At 39.6% G+C, this 21088-nt stretch overlaps 1 protein-coding gene across 4 annotated transcripts in view; it reads right to left on the bottom strand.

Moving 5' to 3' along the window:
* Positions 1-21088, bottom strand: part of diaph2 (diaphanous-related formin 2) — a 601287-nt gene that overhangs the window by 231503 nt on the left and 348696 nt on the right. For all 4 annotated transcript variants that reach the window (XM_073058409.1, XM_073058412.1, XM_073058410.1 and 1 more), the window contains 2 exons: positions 18600-18839; positions 2045-2174 (listed from right to left, as the gene is read on the bottom strand). In XM_073058409.1, the coding sequence (XP_072914510.1) occupies positions 2045-2174; positions 18600-18839 (370 nt within the window). The remainder of the gene's footprint in view (positions 1-2044; positions 2175-18599; positions 18840-21088) is intronic.

Here is a 21088-nt window from a genome sequence, read left to right as displayed (position 1 = left end):
ATAAGAGGTCAGAGTATTATAGGAAAGCAACTAACATGATAGAGCTTTGGCTGATTGGCAGGAGGCAATAAGTGGGAATAAAGGAGGCCTTCTTGGTTGGCTGCTAGTGACTAATGGTGTTCTATAGGGGTCGGAGTTGGGTCAACTATTTTTCACAATATGTTAATGATCTCAATGATGGAACTGATGGCTTTATGGCCAGGTTTGTAGATGATACAAAGATAGGCAGAGGGACAGGTAGTGTTTAGGAAGCAAGAAGTCTGCAGAAAGACATGGATAGAGTAGGAGAATGGGCAAAGAAAGTGACAGATAGGAAGTATATGGTCATGCACTTTGTTAGAAGGAATAAAGATATAGACTATTTTCTAAATGGGGAGCAAATTCAGAGATCAGAAATGCATAGGGATTTGGGAGTCCTAGTGCAGAACTCCCTGAAGGTTAAGTTGCAGATTGAGTTGAGTTGGAAGACAACTGCAATATTAGCATTCATTTCCAGAGGACTAGAAAATAAAAGCAAGGATGTTACAGCTGAGGCTTTAAGGCATTGGTCAGACCACATTTTGAGGCCTTGTATCTATGGAAGAACGTGCTGGCACTGGAGAAGGTTGGGAGCAGGCTTACAAAAAGCTGTGAATGAAAGGGCTAACAAATGAGGAGCATTTAATGGCACTGGGCCTGTACTCGCTGGGATTAAGAAGAATGAGGAGAGAGGTCTCATCGAAAGATACTTGATAGTAAAAGGTCTAGACAGCATAAACATGGAGAAGATGCTTCCAAGATTAGGGTAAGTCTAGTGGTAAATATACGGAATTCACTGCCACAGACAACTGTGAAGGCCAAGTCACTGGGTACATTTAAAGCGGAGGCTGTTAGGTCCTTGATTAGTAAGGGTGTCAAAATTTTCAGGAAGAAGGCAGGAAAATGAAAAAAATCAGCCATGATCGAATGACAAAGCAGACCTAATATGGAGCATGGCCTAATTCTGCTGTTATGTCTTACGGTCTTAGTAATGCTTCTTTTATTTTATCTCCACCTTCTTAGAATACCCATATGGGGATCACATCTGCTTCGAACTCTGTTGGATTTCCATGTAATTGATTTTTATCAGAGCAATAAATTGGATGGAATGCAAACACGAATAGCCATGATTACGTTAAAAAGCAGGGGTGCATTTACTAGCTGAAGAAAGCAAAATGAAGTTTCTTTAAAAAAAGCCATGTCCATTCAGTAACTTACTCAAACACTTATAATGAAGGCAAGTCTGATAAATCTGTGAGTATGCAGTGATTATGTTTAATGGATAAGGAATGGGGAAAAGTGAAGAGAGAAGGGGAGAAAGAGAAAATACAGTTTCAAAAGGTTATGACTTCTTAATGAACTACATACAGAAACATTATTACACATACTGAAGAAACTGCTTAGAACCAGCAGGCAAATGAGTACCACATCTTAAAACAAACCTAACCTGTAAATCAATTGTGGTTGCATGATGTATGAGCTGTGTTTTAGTAGTAATGTGCTCTAAAGAACTTCAGTCAAATAAGAAACAAAAAATAATAATGTACAATAATGCAAAGTACAATACTTCTATACAATGGTAAAGGTTGAAAATACAAGTACTGAGTATCACAGAGGATAATTCAGTATAGAAACAGTAAAGCTTAAAGCAAAGATATTTCTGTTTACTGTTTCGAAGATATATGAAATATATACAACAGTGACATATTTTCTGCCCAAGTATGTCTACATTTATATACCTACTTTGTTTCAGTGCTGCTCTGGCGATGTGAGCAAAGCAACCAAGTTAACTACACACTTGAGAAACTCACTTACTGTAATAGAGCCATTTAGGTTGAGTGTTCATATAGCTCATCTATAGATGTCTATATTAAACTCCAGCATAATGTGGTAGGTAACAAGATTTTCTGGTTAAACTGTTCAGGGAGAGCTTTACTTTAACATTTACCATTAAAATGCTTTTATAAGTTCTTCTCTGAATTCCATCATTATAATGTAACAAGCACCATTTCTGTCATAGACATACCTTTGCTTGCACTTTCTGTGTGGATTATTTCATCTGTGAATTTCAAGATGTCTGGATACTTCTCTTCTGTAATCTCTGCCAAAAAGTGCATCAATGTTGCCTTCTGGTCAACTGACTTGGTGTCTTTAAGCTGTACAAGAAAACAATAAGATATTCTCCATTAAACTCTCACCTCCATCTACATACAGTACTTATCCAAATTTTTCTTAAAAGTTGCAATTGAACCCACATCTACCATTTCCACTGGCAGTTCATTCTGCACTTGCACCACTTGCTCCCCTTTAGATTTCCATTTAATATTTCACCTTTCAACCTTAGTCCATGACCTCCAGTTCTAGTGTCACCTAACTGCAGTGGAAAAAGACTACTTGCATTTACCCTGTATATAACCCTCATTATTTTGTATACCTCTTTGTATACTTCTATCAAATCTCCCCTCAATTCTCTTATGCTCCAGGGGAAAAAAGTCCTAACCCATTCAATTTTTACCTGTAACTCAGGTCCTCAAGTCCTGATCACATCCTTGTATATTTTCTCAGAACTGTTTCAATCTTATTGATATCTTTCCTGTAGGTAGAAGACCAGAACTGTATACAAAATGTTGTTCTGCCAGCATTTTATGGGTGCTACTTTTGTACAAAATACTCTGAGATATGAAGGCTAATATACCAAAAACTCCCTTTATTGTTCTATCTAACTGTTGACAGCACAGTCAAGGAATTAGGGATCTATATTCCCGGATCTTTTTGTTCTAACTGCACTTTTCAGTGCCCTACCATTCAATGTGCAAGTCCTAGCCTGATTTGAATTGAGATTCAAAAATAAATTGCTGCCAAATTTGAAATTAAATTCAAGTAATATTCCACCCACAATTAACAGTTCCCTCATGAATAATTGAACTTTCCTCACAGTTCATTCCACAGTACCCTCTGAGTGAAATAGTTCCCTCCCAAGGCTGTCCTTAAATATTTTACCCGTAACCTATGATCTCTAGTTGTAGTCTCACCCAACCTCCATGGAAAAAGTCTGCTTGCATTTACCCCATTTAACCCCTCATGCTTAGATCCTTTTTAGAATTTCTCTTAAAAAAAATCCCTTTTTCTGTTTTCTATGATAAATCCAACCATAGACTTAGCAATTTGTAGAAAGCAGTCTGTCGTTTATTAATTACATTCTGAAAATCCAGATAATCTTTAGGTTCAACATTATGAATGTGTTATCAAATTAGGCATTCAGGGTGGGTGGGGGAGTGGTTAGGAAATGTGGTTCTATTATGTAACACACACAAAATGCTAGAAGAACAGCAGGCAAGGCAGAATCTATGGGAAAGAGTGCAGTTGATGTTTCCGGCTGAGACCCTTTGGCTGGATTTCCAGCATCTACAGATTTTCTCGTTTGTGAGGGGCTGTCTTCTGAATTAGTTTCTGGAGGTCAGCCAGTTCCACAAGGTTTGTTTTTCACTAAAATGAAAGATAGGAGGTAAAGAAGACAGTAGTAATTGCTGACCTTCACTCCCAATGTCCAATCTAGGGTAAAGCCATGATTTGGAGTAGACAAATTTATCCCTAAATTGCAAAATGTAAACATCTTCTACTACCATCATAGCTTCCTCAAGAGGTATGATCTCTGCTCCCACAAACAGAATTATTCCTTAAGATTTTTGTACTTTCTATCAACGAACATTTAAAATATCTTTTTCACTATGAATTGCTGTTTGCAGTATTTCCTGTACACATATTTTTGAAACAGTTGTGTCTTTTTTATGCATCTTATTCAGCTGCATTTATTTTCACATTACGATAAAATTCCAAATACAGGAAGTTGTATCAGTTCCCTCAACTTAGGGCTGCTAAACTCTTCTCTTCCCTCAACAATACATTATGTTGACCTTCATGAGTATCTTCAACTCAGAGACTATGTTTTATATTCTCATGTGTCACCGCCATGTCTGGCAGCATAAAGGATAATATTTTTATGTGTACTGATCATACACACTTCACCTTATTGATTGATATGGGATTTGACATGGTGTATTATACTTTGTTGAGATCAATATATCTTTGAAATAATGTTTAATTATTCAGATCTTATTCCCATGATTCCCATATAACAAGCATAATCTACATTCATATATTGTTTTCATTACAAAATCATTATACATTTCATTAACTTGTTATATCATATCTTTGTAAATCAGTTACTAAGGACTGCAACAAAATCCCAATTGTGCAAAACTGTAGTTACATAAATTGGTATGTCACTAATTTATTTACCTGTTATTTTAAAGATGGTGTTATAGATAGTTTGATGCCTGCAGTAATCCAGATTAGCATCTAACATTTAAATATATTCCTTAGTCATTTGTTCCTATCAAGCTAGGGTTCAAGTTGCTTATCAATACAGAAGCATTGAAATGAACAGTCAAGAAACATGTAGCTCTTGCTTTAAATGCTATCACAATGTGCAGTGTGGCTTTCAGAACGTGATATTCTTCTCCTTATAGTACACAGGTTTCAGGTTAAAATGCTACAAATAAAATGAACTGCTAATCCTGTACAAGTAACCCCTGCACTATGGCGATTTGGCTTATGGAAATTCACCTTCACAGAATTCACAAATTTGATATATGGAATGAAAATATGCTCTCACAGAATACATGTGGAGAAAAAAGTAAATAAAGAAGCAGAATATTTTATTCAGTCTGTGTTCAAAGGTTTATTTATCATCAAAGCCTGTATCCTTATAGACCACAAAACAAAGAAAAAAACATTAAACTCATTTAGAGAGATACTTCAACCCCACCCCCTCTCCTGCACAAAAAAAAAGAATGCCATTCCAATTATTAATCTCCAAAATCCCACCTGCCCCACACAAAATGGAACAGGAACTTGAACCCCCAAAAAACCACCCCTCTTCACACAAAAAAACTAAGGGAACACAGCAGAACATCAAGTGCCAAACACTCTCCCCTCGCACAAAACAAAAGAGGAACGAGTGATAAAAAACACAGAACATAACAAGTGTAAACCTGAAAAAGTCCACAGTCCATATACGCAGAACCATGATACCACCCTATGATATCAACATCCATCGAAAGACAGGGACACCACAAGAGGCCTACCCGCCTGTCACATTGATGAATGTATTGATGACATAGCTTTGCATCATAGAAAATAATGATAATGCTTTCTAGGAATGCAACTACCCCTGTAATGTCAGAGTATAGTCCACTACAGATGTCTGGAGGAGGATGACACGTATAGTGAATGCACAGTTCTCTTTCTCCCTCTCTCTGTCTCAAATCCAGAGTCCAAAAAAAACCTGTTGCTAAATTTGAGGTCAAATATATCAGACTCACTAAGAATAGTCAACATGGCTTTTTACGAGGGAAGGTCTTGTTTCACAAAATTGATTAGAGTTTTTTTTGAGGAAGTTAATAGTAAAGGTTAATTAGGTCCATGTAGGCAGTGGATTTTGCCTACATGGACTTTAGTAAAACATTTGACAATGTCCCACATGATGGGGCTGGTCCAAAAGATTAAGTCACGTGGGATCCATGGTACATTGATAAATTGGATGCAAAACTGGACTGGTAGTAGAAGACACAGGGTAGTGGTAGAGAGGTGTTTGTTCCTGATTGTATGGCTGTGATGTGGTGTAAAGATCAACTGCAAGGATCAGTGCTCTGACCTATGTGTTTCTGTTAAGTATACATATAAAACCAAAAGACCATGAGACACAGGAGCAGAATTCAGCCATTCAACCCTCAAGTCTGCTCCACCATTCCATCCTGGGTGGTTTATGATCCTTCTCAACCTCATTCTGCTGCCTTCACCCTGTAGCCTTTGACACCCTTACTAATCAAGAACATATCTACCTGTGCTTTAAATATACCCAAAGACGTTGCCTCCACAGCCATCTGTGGCAATGAATTCCACATATTCATCACACTTTGGCTAATGAAATTCACCTCTGTTCTAAAGGGACGTCCTTATATTCTGAAGCTGTGCCCTCTGGTCCGAGACTCCATCACAATAGGAAACATCCTCTCCACGTCCACTCTATCTAGGCCTTTCAATATTCAATAAGTTTCAATGAGATCCCACCCTCATCCTTCAAAAGTGCAGCGAGTGCAGGCCCATAGCCATCAAACGCTCTTCATACATTAACACCTTCATTCCCAGGATCATTCTCATGAACTAACCTCTGGACCCTCTTAATCCCAGTACATCCTTTCTTAGACAAGGGTCCCAAAGATGTGCACAGTACTCTGACCAATGTCTTTTAAAGCTTCAGCTTTACCTTCTTGCTTTCATATTCTAGTTCTCTCAAAATGAATGCTAACATTGCATCTGCCTTCCATGCTTGTGCATGCATGTGTGTGCGTGTTTGTTAGTGTACACTCAGTGGTCACTTTATTAGGTACACCTGCACACTTACTTGTTAATCTACTCAGCCAATCATATAGCAGCAACTTAATGATTAAAAGCATGCAGACAAGGTCACGAGGCTCAGTTGTTCTTCAGGTCAAACATCAGAATTGGGAAGAAATGTGGTCTGAGCGACTGACCATGGATTGATTGTTGACAGAGTGGTTTAAGTATCTTAGAAAATACCGGGAATTTCACAAACAATCTCAAGTTTAGAGTGAATGGTGTGAAAAACAAAAAAAAAATTCAGTGAGAGGCAATTCCATGGGTAACAGCACCTTGTTAATGAGAGGAAAAGTCAGAGGCGGATTCAGGCTGACAGGAATTGACAATAGCTCAAATAACCACACAGTACAATAGTGTGTTGTGCAGAAGAACATCTCTGAACCCATAACACATCAAACCTTGAAATGGATGGGATGCAGTAGCAGAAGACCATAAACATACTTACAATGTTCACTCTATTAGGTGCAGGACATACCTAATAAAGTGGGCACTGAAAGCATATACATTATCATCCACAGAACTGGTGTTCACCGGATGTTTTTATTGTTTTTCACACCATTCCTGTAAACTCCTTGGAGATTGTTGTGTGTGAAAATACCAGGAGATCAGCAGTTTCAGACTTAAGGAACACTGATGTACAGATCTTCGGACTGAAGTCCATAATTCACTGAAAGCGTTAACACAAGTAGATCAGGTGATAAAGGCAGCACATGGCATGCCAGCCTTCACAAGTAGAACTGAATTAAAGAGTCAAGAAATTTGCATTTGGAATGCTGTGCACAGTTCTGGTCCCCATTACATGAAGGATGTGGAGGCTTTGGAAACGGTACAGAAAAGAAAGACGTCTGAATTAGAGAGCGTAAGCCGTATGAGGTTGTATAAACTTTAATGATTTTCTCTGGAGCATCGGAGGCTGACCTTATAAAATAAAATTATAAAAGTATAAGCAATCCTCTCACTGGGCTTATATACAAACTTCGCTCGTTAGCTAGCTCTGCTAATGGCCACATAACTCAGCAGTGAGAAGGCCTCTTTTCATAAGCAATATATGTCTAGGGTCCGTATAATTTGGGGTTCAACCAAACAGGAAAGTTGGGATGTTCTGGGGAGAAATATGAATTGTAGTGATTTTTGTATAAATACTGCTTCATGCAAAGTTATTGTTCATAAGGAAATTAACAGATCATAAAGAAATATATTTACCAAACTTTGAAATTTAACAGTTACAGAAAAAGAAGGAAACTGGAAGGGCCTATTACAGCTAAACCAGTCTAAGTGTGCACATAAACATTGGAGCTCATTTCTGGAGTAGTCGGGTGTATCGGTTTCCTCACACGCTGAATCGCCACAGTCTGCGTGATTGCACCTGTCACAGTCCAAAGACCATCTCTCAAATTGGCCTTTTCTCCTCAGAGCCATTCATCTGCACAAAGCAATTCTTACAACAGGAACTCTTTTTGATAGGCATTTTGCAGCATCTTCCCTGTCCCCCATTCTGCAACTCCTACTAAAAACCCAAACTAGACTACTGTCCTTCAGAAATCTGCTCCCACCCAGCACTCTTGGATGTTCCACTGGGCAGAAAGTTACAACACATACTAAGACAATCCTGAATGGCAGACACAACATTTCTAAGTTGAACAACATTACTCCTTATCTTTAGCTAAAGCCTTACTAAGCTTTTACGCTCTTACTAGCAGGATACCATAGCAGCAGAAATCTTAACCAGGGAATTATGTATATAACATTATGAAAAGCATAAGTAAGAGAGATAATCGTGTCTTTAGTCACAGAGGGGGATAATGTCAAATACTCAAGGGCATAGGTTAAAGGTAAAAGGGAGAAAGTTTAAAGGAGATGTGTGAGGCAAGTGTTTTTTATCTATACACAAAATGTGGTAGGTGACTGGAATGCGCTGCCAGGACAGGTGGTAAAAGCAGATACTGTAACAACATTTAAGAGGCATTTAGACAAGACACATGAACAGGTAGGGAATTGAGGGATACAAACCTAGTACTGACAGAGGGGATTAATTTAGACTGACATCATGGTCAATACAGCTGGTGAGATGATGGCCCTATTCCTGCACTGCACTGTTCTATAAATTTCAAGATGAAATGATGGTGCCAAAATTTAAGACCTGAATTGGAGAAAGAACAATCCTATTTTTGTAAGATAGGACATGGCAATAGTAGACAGCCAGCAGCTAATTGCAGATAAATCTACACCTGAGAAATTAGAGTCATCAAAAGTGGAATGATATCAGCTCAGTTCCATTCTTGTCCTGCAATAGTGAAGGTTAAGAATAGCAGTCCCTGATGTCAAGGAAAATCAAGGACTGAATTTAAAAAAGGAAGCTTATAGTCGGTATAGACGACTGAAATCTGGAAAGGGTCTTCCGTGCAAAAGTTGCATAAGGATCCTTTAAAAAAGAAATTAGGAGGGTTTAGTACCATCATTTCCACAATCCTGACTGAGAAGTTGCAGAACCTGGGCCTCAGTACCTCCCTCTGCAATCAGATCCTCAACTTCCTAAGCGGAAGACCACAGTCTGTGCAGATTGGTGATAACATATCCTCCTCACTGACGATCAACACTGGCGCACCACAAGGGTGTGTGCTTAGCCCACTGCTCTACTCTCTATATATCCATGACTATGTGGTCAGGCGTAGCTCAAATACCATCTATAACTTTGCTGATGATACAACCATTGTTGGTAGAGTTGCATGTAATGACGAAAGGGCCTACAGGAGAGAGATATGTCAACTAGTGGAATGGTGTTGCAGCAACAATCTGGCACTCAATGTCAGTAGGACGAAAGAGCTGATTGTGGACTTCAGGAAGGGTAAGATGAAGGAACACATACCAATCCTCACAGAGGGATCAGAAGTGGAGAGAGTGAGCAGTTTCAAGTTCCTGGGTGTCAAGATCTCTGAGATCTAACCTGGTCCCAACATATCATTGTAGTTATAAACAAGGCAAGACAGTGACTATACTTCATTATGAGTCTGAAGAGATTTGATATGTCAACAAATACATTCAAAATCTTCTATAGATGTACTGTGGAGAGCATTCTGACAGGCTGCATCACTGTCTGGTATGGGGGGACTACTGCATAGGACTGAAATAAGCTGCACAGGGTTGTAAATCTAGTCAGCTCCATCTTGGGTACTAGCCTACAAAGTACCCAGGACATCTTCAAGAAGCATTGTCTCAGAAAGGCAGCATCTATCATTAAGGACCTCTAGCACCCAGGGCACACCCTTTTCTCACTGTTACCATCAGGTAGGAGGTACAGAAGCCTAAAGGCACACACTCAGCGATTCAGGAACAGCTTCTTCTCCTCTGCCATCCGATACCTAAATGGACATTGAACCCTTGGACACTACTTCATCTTTTGAAATATATATTATTAGTTTTTGAGAGATAGGTATTAATTTACACTTAATAAATTGATACCATCTCTCAGATTCTTCCTCAATTAGGAATGGTAAGGGTTAATAAAAGATAGTATATATGCCTTTGTTAGTGGAGAACCTGCCTGAATAATTTTGTTGAATTCTTTGAAGAGAAGACAAAATAATTTGATGAGCATGGTGCAGTGGATGTGGTTTAAATGGACTTCAGTAAGACCTTTGACAACGTCCAACATGGAACACTGATTTAAAATGTTAAAGCTTTTTTGCTTTAAACCAGCTGAGGGAGGATCTGATTAAGGTATATTAAAACATTAGGGGGGGGGGGGGGGGGAGGGTGGAATAGGTAGCCTATTTTTCCTGATAGATGCAGGGTCAAAAACGATGTGGATTTGGCTAAAATGTGAGAGGTTTAGTTGGGAATCTGAGCAGGAACTTTATTCACCAACAGTATGGTTGGATTCTGAAAGGTACGGTCTGGAAGGGTGGAGGTGTGCTTTATAGATAGATATGCTCATTACTTAAGTTTCTTACCAAGCACTTCAATAAGACCATAAAACCAGAAGATACAAGAGCAGAAATAGGTAAATCACTTTGAACTGCCGCATTTGAAAAGTGCTAAAGAATAAACCTGCTTGCTTAATAATCAGGATGAACACGGTGTACAAAGAACCTATTTTGTACAGTGTGGCCCTATGACTTAAAGAGGAAATAGTCTTTTCTTGTGCTGCTTTAATTATTCTACATCTCCCAAATCATTTCCTTAAGGAGCCTTTAAAACAGGGATTCCCAACCTGGGTTCCATGGACCCCTCGGATAATGTTAGGAATAGAAACATAGAAAACCTACGGCACAATATAGGCCCTTTGGCCCACAAAGCTGTGCCAAACATGTCCTTACCTTAGAACTACCTAGGCTTACCCATAGCCCTCTATTTTTCTAAGCTCCATGTATCCACCCAGGAGTCTCTTAAAAGACCCTATTGTTCCCACATCCATCACAGCCGCCGGCAGACCATTCCACGCACTCACCACTCTCTGTGTAAAAAAATTACCCCTGACATCTCCTCTGTACCTACTTCTAAGCACTTTAAAACTTTGCCCTCTTGTGCTAGCCATTTCAGCCTCTGACTATCCACACGATCAATGCCTCTCATTATCTTGTACTACTTCATCAGGTCACCTCTCATCCTCCGTCACTCCAAGGAGAAAAGGCGAGTTCATTCAACCTATTCTCATAAGGCATGCTCCCCAATCCAGGTAACATCCTTGTAAATCTCCTCTGTACCCTTTCTATGGTTTCCATGTCCTTCCTGTAGTGGGGCAACCAGAATTGAGCACAGTACTCCAAGTGGGGTCTGACCAGGGTCCTATATAGCTGCAACATTACCTCTCGGGTCTTAAACTCAATCCCACAATTGATGAAGGCCAATGCACCATATGCCCTCTTAACTACAGTCAACCTGCATAGCAGCTTTGAGTGCCCTATGGACTTGGGCCCCAAGATCCCTCTGATCTTCCACACTGCCAAGAGTCTTACCATTAATATTATATTCTGCCATCATATTTGACCTATCAAAATGAACCACCTCACACTTATCTGGGTTGAACACCATCTGCCACTTCTCAGCCCAGTTTTGCATCCTATCAATGTCCCATTGTAACGTCTGACAGCCCTCCACACTATCCACACCACCGCCAACCTTTGTGTCATCAGCAAATTCACTAACCCATCCCTCCACTTCCTCATCCAGGTCATTTACAAAAATCACAAAGAGTAGAGGTCCCAGAACAGAGCCCTGAGACACACCACTGGTCACTGACCCCCATGCAGAACATGACCCGTCTACAACCACGCTTTGCCTGCTGTGGGCAAGCCAGTTCTGGCTCCACAAAGCAATGTCCCCTTGGATCCCATGCCTCCTTACTTTCTTTCCATGGGGTACCTTATCAAATGTTCAGAGGCTCAGCAATCTCCTCCCTCGCTTCCTACAGTAGCCTGGGGTACATCCCATCCAGTCCAATTTATCTTATCTTATCCAATTTGATGCTTTCCAAAAGCTCCAGCACATCCTCTTCCTTAATACCTACATGCTCAAGTTTTTCAGTCCGCTGCAAGTCATCCCTACAATCGCCAAGATCCTTTTCCGTAGTGAATACTGAAGTATTCATTAAGTACCTCTGCCATCTCCTCCATTTCCATACACACTTTTCCACTGTCAAACTTGATTGGTCCTATTCTCTCATGTCTTATCCTCTTGCTCTTCATATACTTGTACAATGCCTTGGGGATTTCCTTAATCCTGTCCGCCAAGGCCTTCTCGTGGCCCCTTCTGGCTCTCCTAATTTCATTCTTAAGCTCCTTCCTGCTAGCCTTACAATCTTCTAGATCTCTACCCTAGTTTTTTGAACATTTCGTAAGCTCTTCTTCTGGCATAAAAAAGGTTGGGAACCCCTGCTTTAAAAGATTCCTGGTCTATGCATTTGATTTTATTGAACTGATTCACACAATCTTAAAAAGATACTTTTGAAATTTGAATGTTATTCCAAATTCAAACAATATTTAGGAAGTACACAATTTCACCTTTAAAAATTAATACTTTCATCAATGATGATGTTTTATTTTGATAAATATATTAAAACTGCTCTGTGCATCAAGGTTTTTCCCAAACACTCAATACCTAAATCAATGATCACTTGCAATTTACCAGTTGTGATCCGCAGTAATGTCATTACAATCTCTCCACAATCTTTCCACCCACTGGTAGGAGGAGTTTATTGAGATAAATTGTTACAAAGAGTCCACAACTTAAAGCCTGTTATTGATTTAAAATCTTTTGGAACATTACAAGGAATATAATAAGAATGTCTGTGTTCGATAAAAGTTTATCCATCTTCTACATGACCTAAGTAATTTGTTCTCAATTAGAATGACTCATAATTTAATAATTAATTTACATAGTGTTCTTGTTTCTTTCCTCAACCTTTCCTGGAGCTAGTAGTTTTATGCAGGAAGATGGTTTCATTCATGTTGACACATCTTACAACTCACTCAAGTATCTACTTTTTATGAGAGCTTAAACAACATTTACACTCTCAATTATTTCTGCACATGCTGAGTTTCAGGTATTATGAGGGACGAAAATGTGACCAATTTTTGTTTCTCCTTCCTAATTTAAAATTTGTAAGGTCAACTTGTATGCTTAAACTAAAATAAGCTTGATACGAAATTACAGTTTTCCCTGATCTGACACACTCCCTGATGAATATTTACCCAAAGAGCCTTTGAGAGAAAACAAGCTCACTTCACACCATCTTGTCAAAACACTCTAAAAGTATAATTGGAAGACGATTGCCAGAAAAGCTGTTGAAATCATGAATAATGCAGTACAATACAAAGCAATTCTTGGAAGCTTCCAAAGACAGGAAAAACAGAAAAATAGTAGACAGTCTACTGTCACTCCACCCACAATGAGAAATACTTTAGTTATTAAATGCCAAAATTAATACAACAGTGTTGTACATGAAATGTGCAGCCAATTTGCACACAGCAATCTGACTGAGCAGAAATCATATTGACACGATTTGTGCTTCATATAAAGGAAGCAGATCAAACCAAAAACTTGCAGATATATTCATCTTGTGGACCAGAAACAATTATACTTCGGGGTAACCTACTTCTGAGATACCTACACTCCTCTAATTCTAGCCTTAATGCTTTAATCACTCCAACATTTATGATTATAACCTCCTTCAAATTGTTCAAGAAATGCTCTAAGAATAAGCCAGGAAACTCTGGTAAGATTGCAGGGTGTTCAAATACAGTGGCTTCTTGGGGGCCAACTAAAGGTGTGTTTTTCTTTGTTAAATGTCCTTGTAATGAACACAAGTAAATACTGGACCAAGGATCTTGGGCACTGCAGGTCTACCCCCTCATTCCTTGTAGGAGCTGGATGGGATGCAGAGCATATTGCTCTCTGCTGCAGGAAGGCATCAAAGACATCAGAGTTCGTGTGTGAAGATGAAGTGCAGCATAACTGTGGGTGATTGTCTTCAACTTTTCTTTTATGATTGCCAAGACCCTGTGGACAGTGATAATGTGAGATGCCACAGGCCGGTTACCCTTGTTTGGTTGCATGACAGATGGAGAGGAAACTGTGAGGCCTCAGTTGTATTGAGGACCAGGCCTCAAGCCACAGGCTTGCCTGCTACTGCAGTCCAGGAAAGGAGAGGCCGGAAGCCATATTGTGTGACATGTATGCTCGGTTGGGGGCTGCCCTCCAGTGTTCAATTGGTGGAATGATAGGCTGAATTGCAGAGACTGCGCACCGCTGAGAAGTGCACCATCAATCTGCAGGACATGTCACTCAAGGACTTGGGCTAAGTATATATTTTTGCATGACCATGTTTTTTTTTGCTTGCTATTTTGATTCAGGTGCTGTGTATGTTTCGCATCTTTGCTCCAGAGGAATGCTGCTTCGTTCAGCTATATTCATGTATGGTTGAATGATTTTTAAACTTGAATTTGATTTGATTTGACTTATAGGCCTATGATCCCAACTTTGGTTGTGGGTAAATTATTGGAAGGTATTCTACAGGACAAGATACTTAAGTATTTAGATAGATAGCACCCGACTAGGGACAATCAACATGGGTTTGCATGTTGCATGGTCGTGTCTTGAACAAACAAAATGCCTAACCACATCCACCACTTCTACTCTTGCTCACAGTGCGGAATACGTGGATCCCAAATTGACCTCTACAGCCAGCCCCCATCAGATCAGTTTTTCAAGGAAGGCACCAGCCAGGTTGATGAAGGAAAGACAGTGGATATTGTCTACATGGAAAAACTTGGACAAAGCCCTGCATTGGTGCTTCGTCCAGAAGTTTCAGTCTCTTGGCATTCAGGATTAAATAGTAAGGGAAGCCAGAGAGGTGACAAATACAAACAGGCTTTTCCCATTGAGTTTGGGTGAGATCAGAGCTAGCAGTCACAAGTTAAGGTGAATGGTGAAATATTTAAGGAGAACCTGAGGGTGAATTTCTTCACAGAATGGTGCAAGTGTGAAACAAGCTGCGAATGGAACTGGAGGATGCGAGTTTGATTGCAACATTTAAGACAAGTTTGGTAAGTATATGGGTGGGAAGGGTTTGGTGAGCTAAACTGCAGGTCAATGAGACAAGACAGAATAAATAGCTTAGCATGGGCTAGATGGGCTAAAGGGTCTGTTTCTGTGCTGTGGTGCCTCATGACTAGTTTAAATCTCTACCTTTCATTTGCTAAATCTCCCAGCTGAACATTTGCTTAGTTACTCCATCAAAATACCTGTTTTAAATATCTCTTTTAAACTTTGCATTAACTTTCTCTGAGAAGATTAACACCTATTCACTAATTGATGCCCTGTATTGGTGCCAACATCATGGTCGATCATTCTGCACTACTAGGAAGGCCTGGGCGTTCTTCCCTAGATGAGATGTCCATTATTAGATACGGTACTTTGCAGCACTCTATAGCTTTTCTGAAAAAAGCACGGATGCAACATGTTCTCCCTCATTACTACCAGCTTTCTGAACTTGTTTGTTCTTGAGTCTCTCGACAATCTACTTACAGTGGAGGCTGGATAAGCACAACAGTGAGAAGGTTCAGACTGGCAAATTTATTTGAAGAAAGGAAGTTGAGATTCAATGAGAGAAAAACACTAGCATGGACCGGTTCATTGGAATGGTATGTTTCTGCACTGTATGTCCGATGTGATCCTGTTCAAATATTACAGCAAATGGCTGACCCACAGTGTGTGATTAAGTTGGCAATCTTAAGCAGGAAAACATCGATTTACAACAAAAACAGAAAATGCTGGAAACTCTCAGCAAATAGCGCTGATTCGGACACACTGCATTACCCTGTATTTTAAAGTCCTGCATCAAATGAACAGAGACTTATTACCGTAGATTCCGGACTACAGAGCGCACCTGATTTTTAGCCGCTGGCACTAATTTTAGAAATAAAATCATTTTTTTAAATGTAAAGGCCGCACCGGATTTTAGGCCGCACCGGATTTTCGGCCGCAGGTGTCCCACGTTGTAATATGAGATATTTACACAGAAAGATATTACACGTGAGGATTTTTTTAACTTTTAATTAAATCCATATGGTAACAAAAACAAATACATATTGCAAATGCTTTTTTTCGAACCGTGCCCGTACGCGGCTACTTTTAAATATACGTTGCGTATACTTCTTTACTGAACAACATTCCAATATCTCCTAACGACTGGTAAAAAATATATATACTGCAGCCTACCAGGAAAAGTTATTGATACCTTTAACTTAAAAGCAGAGTTCGCTCGGATCCAAAGCCGCTCGCGGAATCCGCTCCCCCCCTCCTTTCCGTTTCATCGCAAACGGCATTTTCCCACAAGACGCCGCGAAACCGGGTGTGTCGTCATAGCATCCCGCGATGTAGTACAGAAAACAAATATAGTTTAAACTAAGAGGGTAGGTAGCACAATGCTTCGAGTGTTTTCCATGTTGATGAGGGTGAGTACAAATGACTGATTTACAATAATTTAATTGTGAAAGTGCGCTTGATTTATCGTACAATTTCATTGGACCTCTGTGAACTACTCATCAATTTTATTGGTCTACTGTTACGAGGCAAAATGTTTACGAGGCGGCATGAAAAAAAAAATGCATTAGCCGCTCCGGATTATTGGCCGCAAAGTTCAAAGCTGTTCAAAATGTGGGAAAAAAGTAGCGGCTTAAAATCCGGAATCTACGGTATTCTATATACAAAGATACATCTGACGATCCATGTTCAAAATGCCAATTTGGAAGAAACAGGCCAATAACACTTGAAAGCTACATTGAATAAACAAAACCACACTAACAGAGAAGGAAAATTCAAGCTCAGCAGTGCATGTTCTATGCTCTGAGAAAAAAAAGGCCAAAAGAAACAAGGTTGATAAGGAAGGCACTGTTTGACAGTGATTAAATATCAAAACCCAAACTGTGCAATACTGGATGGAGAAAAGTTTGTCAAACATGCCTGATCAGTTGAGGCTTCTTCCTTGGCACATTCAATTTGATACACAACATGCAGTCATAACAGTGTATATTGGCATTCTAATTAATCATTAATTATGAAATAAATTAAGTGCACTTCATAAAGTTAATGCCATCTTTAAACAGTGGAACGATATACTAATGTGACAGTTTTTCATGACAAATTTCTCCATATATTTTTATTCCAGTGTCACTTCTCGGAGATTTCAAGTGGAACTTGGGCACTGAATTCAGAGAAAAATGAAAGAGTGGAAAATAATAGATGGAATCTTCAACCAATGGACTCTTACAGCTACCTGGTCTATACCTCCTCCCACTCTGTTACTTGTTTATAATACCACCCCCTTCCCTCAATTCCTCCATCTCTGCCGCATTTGCTCTCAAAATGAACATTTTCATTTCAGAATGAAGATGTCCTCCTTCGTCAAAGAAAGGGGCTGCCCTTCCTCCACCATCAACACTGCCCTCAACCACATCTCTTCCATTTTGTGCACCCCATTCTCCCGCCTCCCTACCAGGGATAGGGTTCCTCTTGCCCTCACCTACCACCCAACCAGCCTCTGCATCCAGCACATAATCCTCCAGAACTTCCACCATTTCCAATAGGATCCTGTCACCAAGCACATCTTTCCTTCTAGCCCCACTTGCTGCTTTCCACAGGGATTGCTCCCTATGCGACTCCCTTGACCCATTTGTCACTTCCTACTGTCCTACTGATCTCCCTCCTGGTAATTATCCTTGCAAGTGCTACACCTGCCCCTAAGCTTCCTCCCTCACTATCATTTAGGGCCCCAAACAGTCCTTCCAGGTGAGATGACATTTCACCTCTGATCTGTTGGGGTCATATACTGTGCTCCTGGTGTGGCCTCCTGTCTATCAGTGAGACTTAATGTACATTAGGAAACCACTTCACCAAGCAACTATAGTCCCTCCACCAGAAAAAAATGGTTTCTCCCAGTAGTCATCATTTTAATTCCACTTCCCATTCTGACTTGGTCAATCCATGGCTTCCTCTACTGTCATAATGAGGCCACACTCAGTTTGGAGGAACAACACCTTATATAGCCTCCAATCTGATGGCATCAGCATAGATTTCTCAAACTTCTGGTAATGGCCACCCCCCTCCTCTACCTTTCCCCATCCCCTTTTCTCTCTCTCACCTCATCCCCTTGCCTACCCATAACCTCCTTCTGGTGCTCCTCTCCCTTTTCTTTTTTATGTCTTTCTGTCTTCTATTAGATTCCCCCCACCCTTCTCCAGCCCTGTATCTCTTTCACCAATCAACTTCCCAGCTATTTACTTCACCCCTCCCCCTCTTGGTTTCAGCTATAACCTTGTGTTACTCTCTCCCCTCCCCTCACCTTCCAAGTCTGACTCCTGATCCTTTTTTTCCTCCAGTCCTGCTGAAGGGTCTTGGCCTGAAACAGACAGTCCTCTTTTCCATAGATGCTGCCCGGCCTGCTGAGTTCCTCCAGCATTTTGTGTGTGCTCGATGGAATTATCAGTCATTGCTTATGTGCTTTTGGTGGTCAGTTCAAAACCATTTAGTCAGCAGTGAAGGGAACATGGAAAATTACAATGATCCACAAATGGGAGGAGAGCAACTATTCTTCAAACAACTTTAAGGCTTTGAGTCCTTACCTTGCATAGATAGCTGATGTTGAATCCAAATGTTTGTGCATTCCTGGATCCAGCATTCATATAGTTTCCTACGAGGAGGACCAATTCCAAAATTTTACTGAAGTTCTCACTCTTCTTTAACTCCTCACAAGCAATTGTTACATTCATTATGTCAGGCTTTATGTTATTCACATACTCCTCAAATTGAAGCTTGAAGAGAATATTGTTCAAGCGCGGCCGTAACAACTTCACGGTGCTCATCTGCAAAAATAAGATGACATCCGTTGCTTGATTCATATATTCAGACTTAAAAAGGGACATGTCACTGTATATGCACTAAAACTGCTGAATTAATTTCAATTCATTCAGGTACACTTTTAAAATGTGGTTAATAACAAACTTCTGAATGGCTAATAATAGGATGGACAAAATAATTTTTAGCATCTTCACAACAGGCAGAGCAAATCTTTCCCAGCCTCTGCTCAGTTATTGTTGAACTACAAGGTTGCAAGTTGGCAGTGATACCCGAAATCGTGATATTATCACTGGTACTGATCCAAATCAGATGTTTAAAAGGCTTACTTTGAAGTATCAAACTCCTGTTATTACCTGTGGAACAAGACCCCAAGTATGAGACGTTTTTCCAGTTATCGGAATGTAAAATTAAGACATTTTCTCTTTGAAATTCATTGAGGTAATTTTTTATATTACTAAATGAGGCTTCAAGTTTTATTCTGAGGCAAGATCATTTTTGCCAGATAATCAAATGGACTGAAACATGTATCCCTGAGTTCGAATGGATTTTGTTAGAATTTAATGAAGGAAATAATGCTGCTCAGTAAAGCAGAATTTGAAAAGTCTCCAAAATATTAGATTTAGTACTGGACAACCACAATCAATTCTTTGACTGTAAGCACACAACATACACTCAGTGGCCACTTTATTTGGCACCTAATAAAGTGGCATCTGGGTTATGTTCATGGTCTTTTGCTGCTGTAGCCCATCCACTTCAACATTCAATTTGTTGCGCCTTCAGAGCTGGTCTTCTGCACATCACTGTGGTAATACATGGTTAGTTGAGTGACTGTCACCTTCCTGTCAGCTAGAACCAGACTGGCCATTCTGCTCTCTCGTTAACAATGCATTTTTGCCCACAGAACTGCCGTTCATTGGATGGTTTTTGTTTTTTTGCACCATTCTCGGTACACTCTAGACTTTGTGAATGAAAACCTCAGGTGGTCAGTCGTTTCTGAAATACTCAAACCACCCTGTCTGGCACCAATGACCATTCCATCTTCAGAGTCACATTTCTTTCCTATTCTGATGTTGTGCCTGAACAGCAGCTGAACCTCTTGACCATGCGTGCATGCTTTTATATATCAGTGTTGTTGCCACATGATACACTGATTAGATATTTGCATTAACAAGCAAATGTGCAGGTATATCTAATAAAATGGCCACTAAATATACAGATGATATGCACCTGAACATTCCATACTGAAGGGCACCCAGCTATATACAGTACTTCCATTTTTTATTTTACATTTGTTGCTTTAATTCCAATCTGTGCCAAATATGAAACATAAAATCTTACTTTAATTTGGAGCTGCTAATTTAACAAATTCTACTTGAGCTGATATTATGTGCAGTCACAAAGTGTTTATGTAGCAAATGCATGCTATCACAAGAAGTTAAGTTGGCTTAACATAATGCTTGCTCAACAGAGATTGAAGAAAACACATGCAGCAATAATTATTAAATTTATTTATCTAAATATCCTGCCTTTATTTTTCTGCAGAGGGAGTAGTTTTTATAGGAGAGGGAGGGAGGGGAGGGGAGGAGAAACTTAAATCATGTTTTGTGCCCAAATATATTAAAGAGGATCCACTTGAGCCATGTTCCCAGAATTCGACTAGGAAACTATGATATCAAATATTGAATGTTCTGTTGATTCAATGTCATTTGAATGATATTTCTCCGTGCAGTTAACAAGACAAAGTTTATAAAATAGTTTTTCACTTGATCAGGATCCTTCCTTACAGATTTTTTTCTTTGATTTATAGTTTATTATTCATTTTATTATAAACATGAAGTTAAAAGTTTTATTCGGTATATGGCAATAATACATTTAAAGCAAACAGAATTTCTGCAAACAGTGGGGGAAAAATCAAATGATCAAACATCATATGACAATCATAAGAACAGTGATACATTTTGAATGCTTTGCAATTAAATGTGACATGATCATATTTCCACGAAGAGATCAGCAGGCTTGTGCCTGAGTACCACTGAGTTAAGTGGTATTCTCAGCAGAGGCCAATAAACACACAGTTCATAACTGTCACAAATGGCAACTCAGTTTTCTTGTCACTTCAGTTCAGGTGATAAACAAAAATCAAGAACAATCCATACTGTCAGTATAACCACTGAAACCTGTATACAATCACTTCCATGTTTTTTCGTTTAACTAATGAGAAGGAAGTAAATGGCATCAGCCGCAAAAGTGGCCA

This window comes from Hemitrygon akajei, chromosome 10 (genome assembly GCF_048418815.1).
Source record: "Hemitrygon akajei chromosome 10, sHemAka1.3, whole genome shotgun sequence".
Taxonomy (NCBI): domain Eukaryota; kingdom Metazoa; phylum Chordata; class Chondrichthyes; order Myliobatiformes; family Dasyatidae; genus Hemitrygon; species Hemitrygon akajei.
The sequence above is the reverse complement of the archived record's forward strand: the minus strand, read 5'-3'. Positions and strand labels throughout refer to the sequence as shown.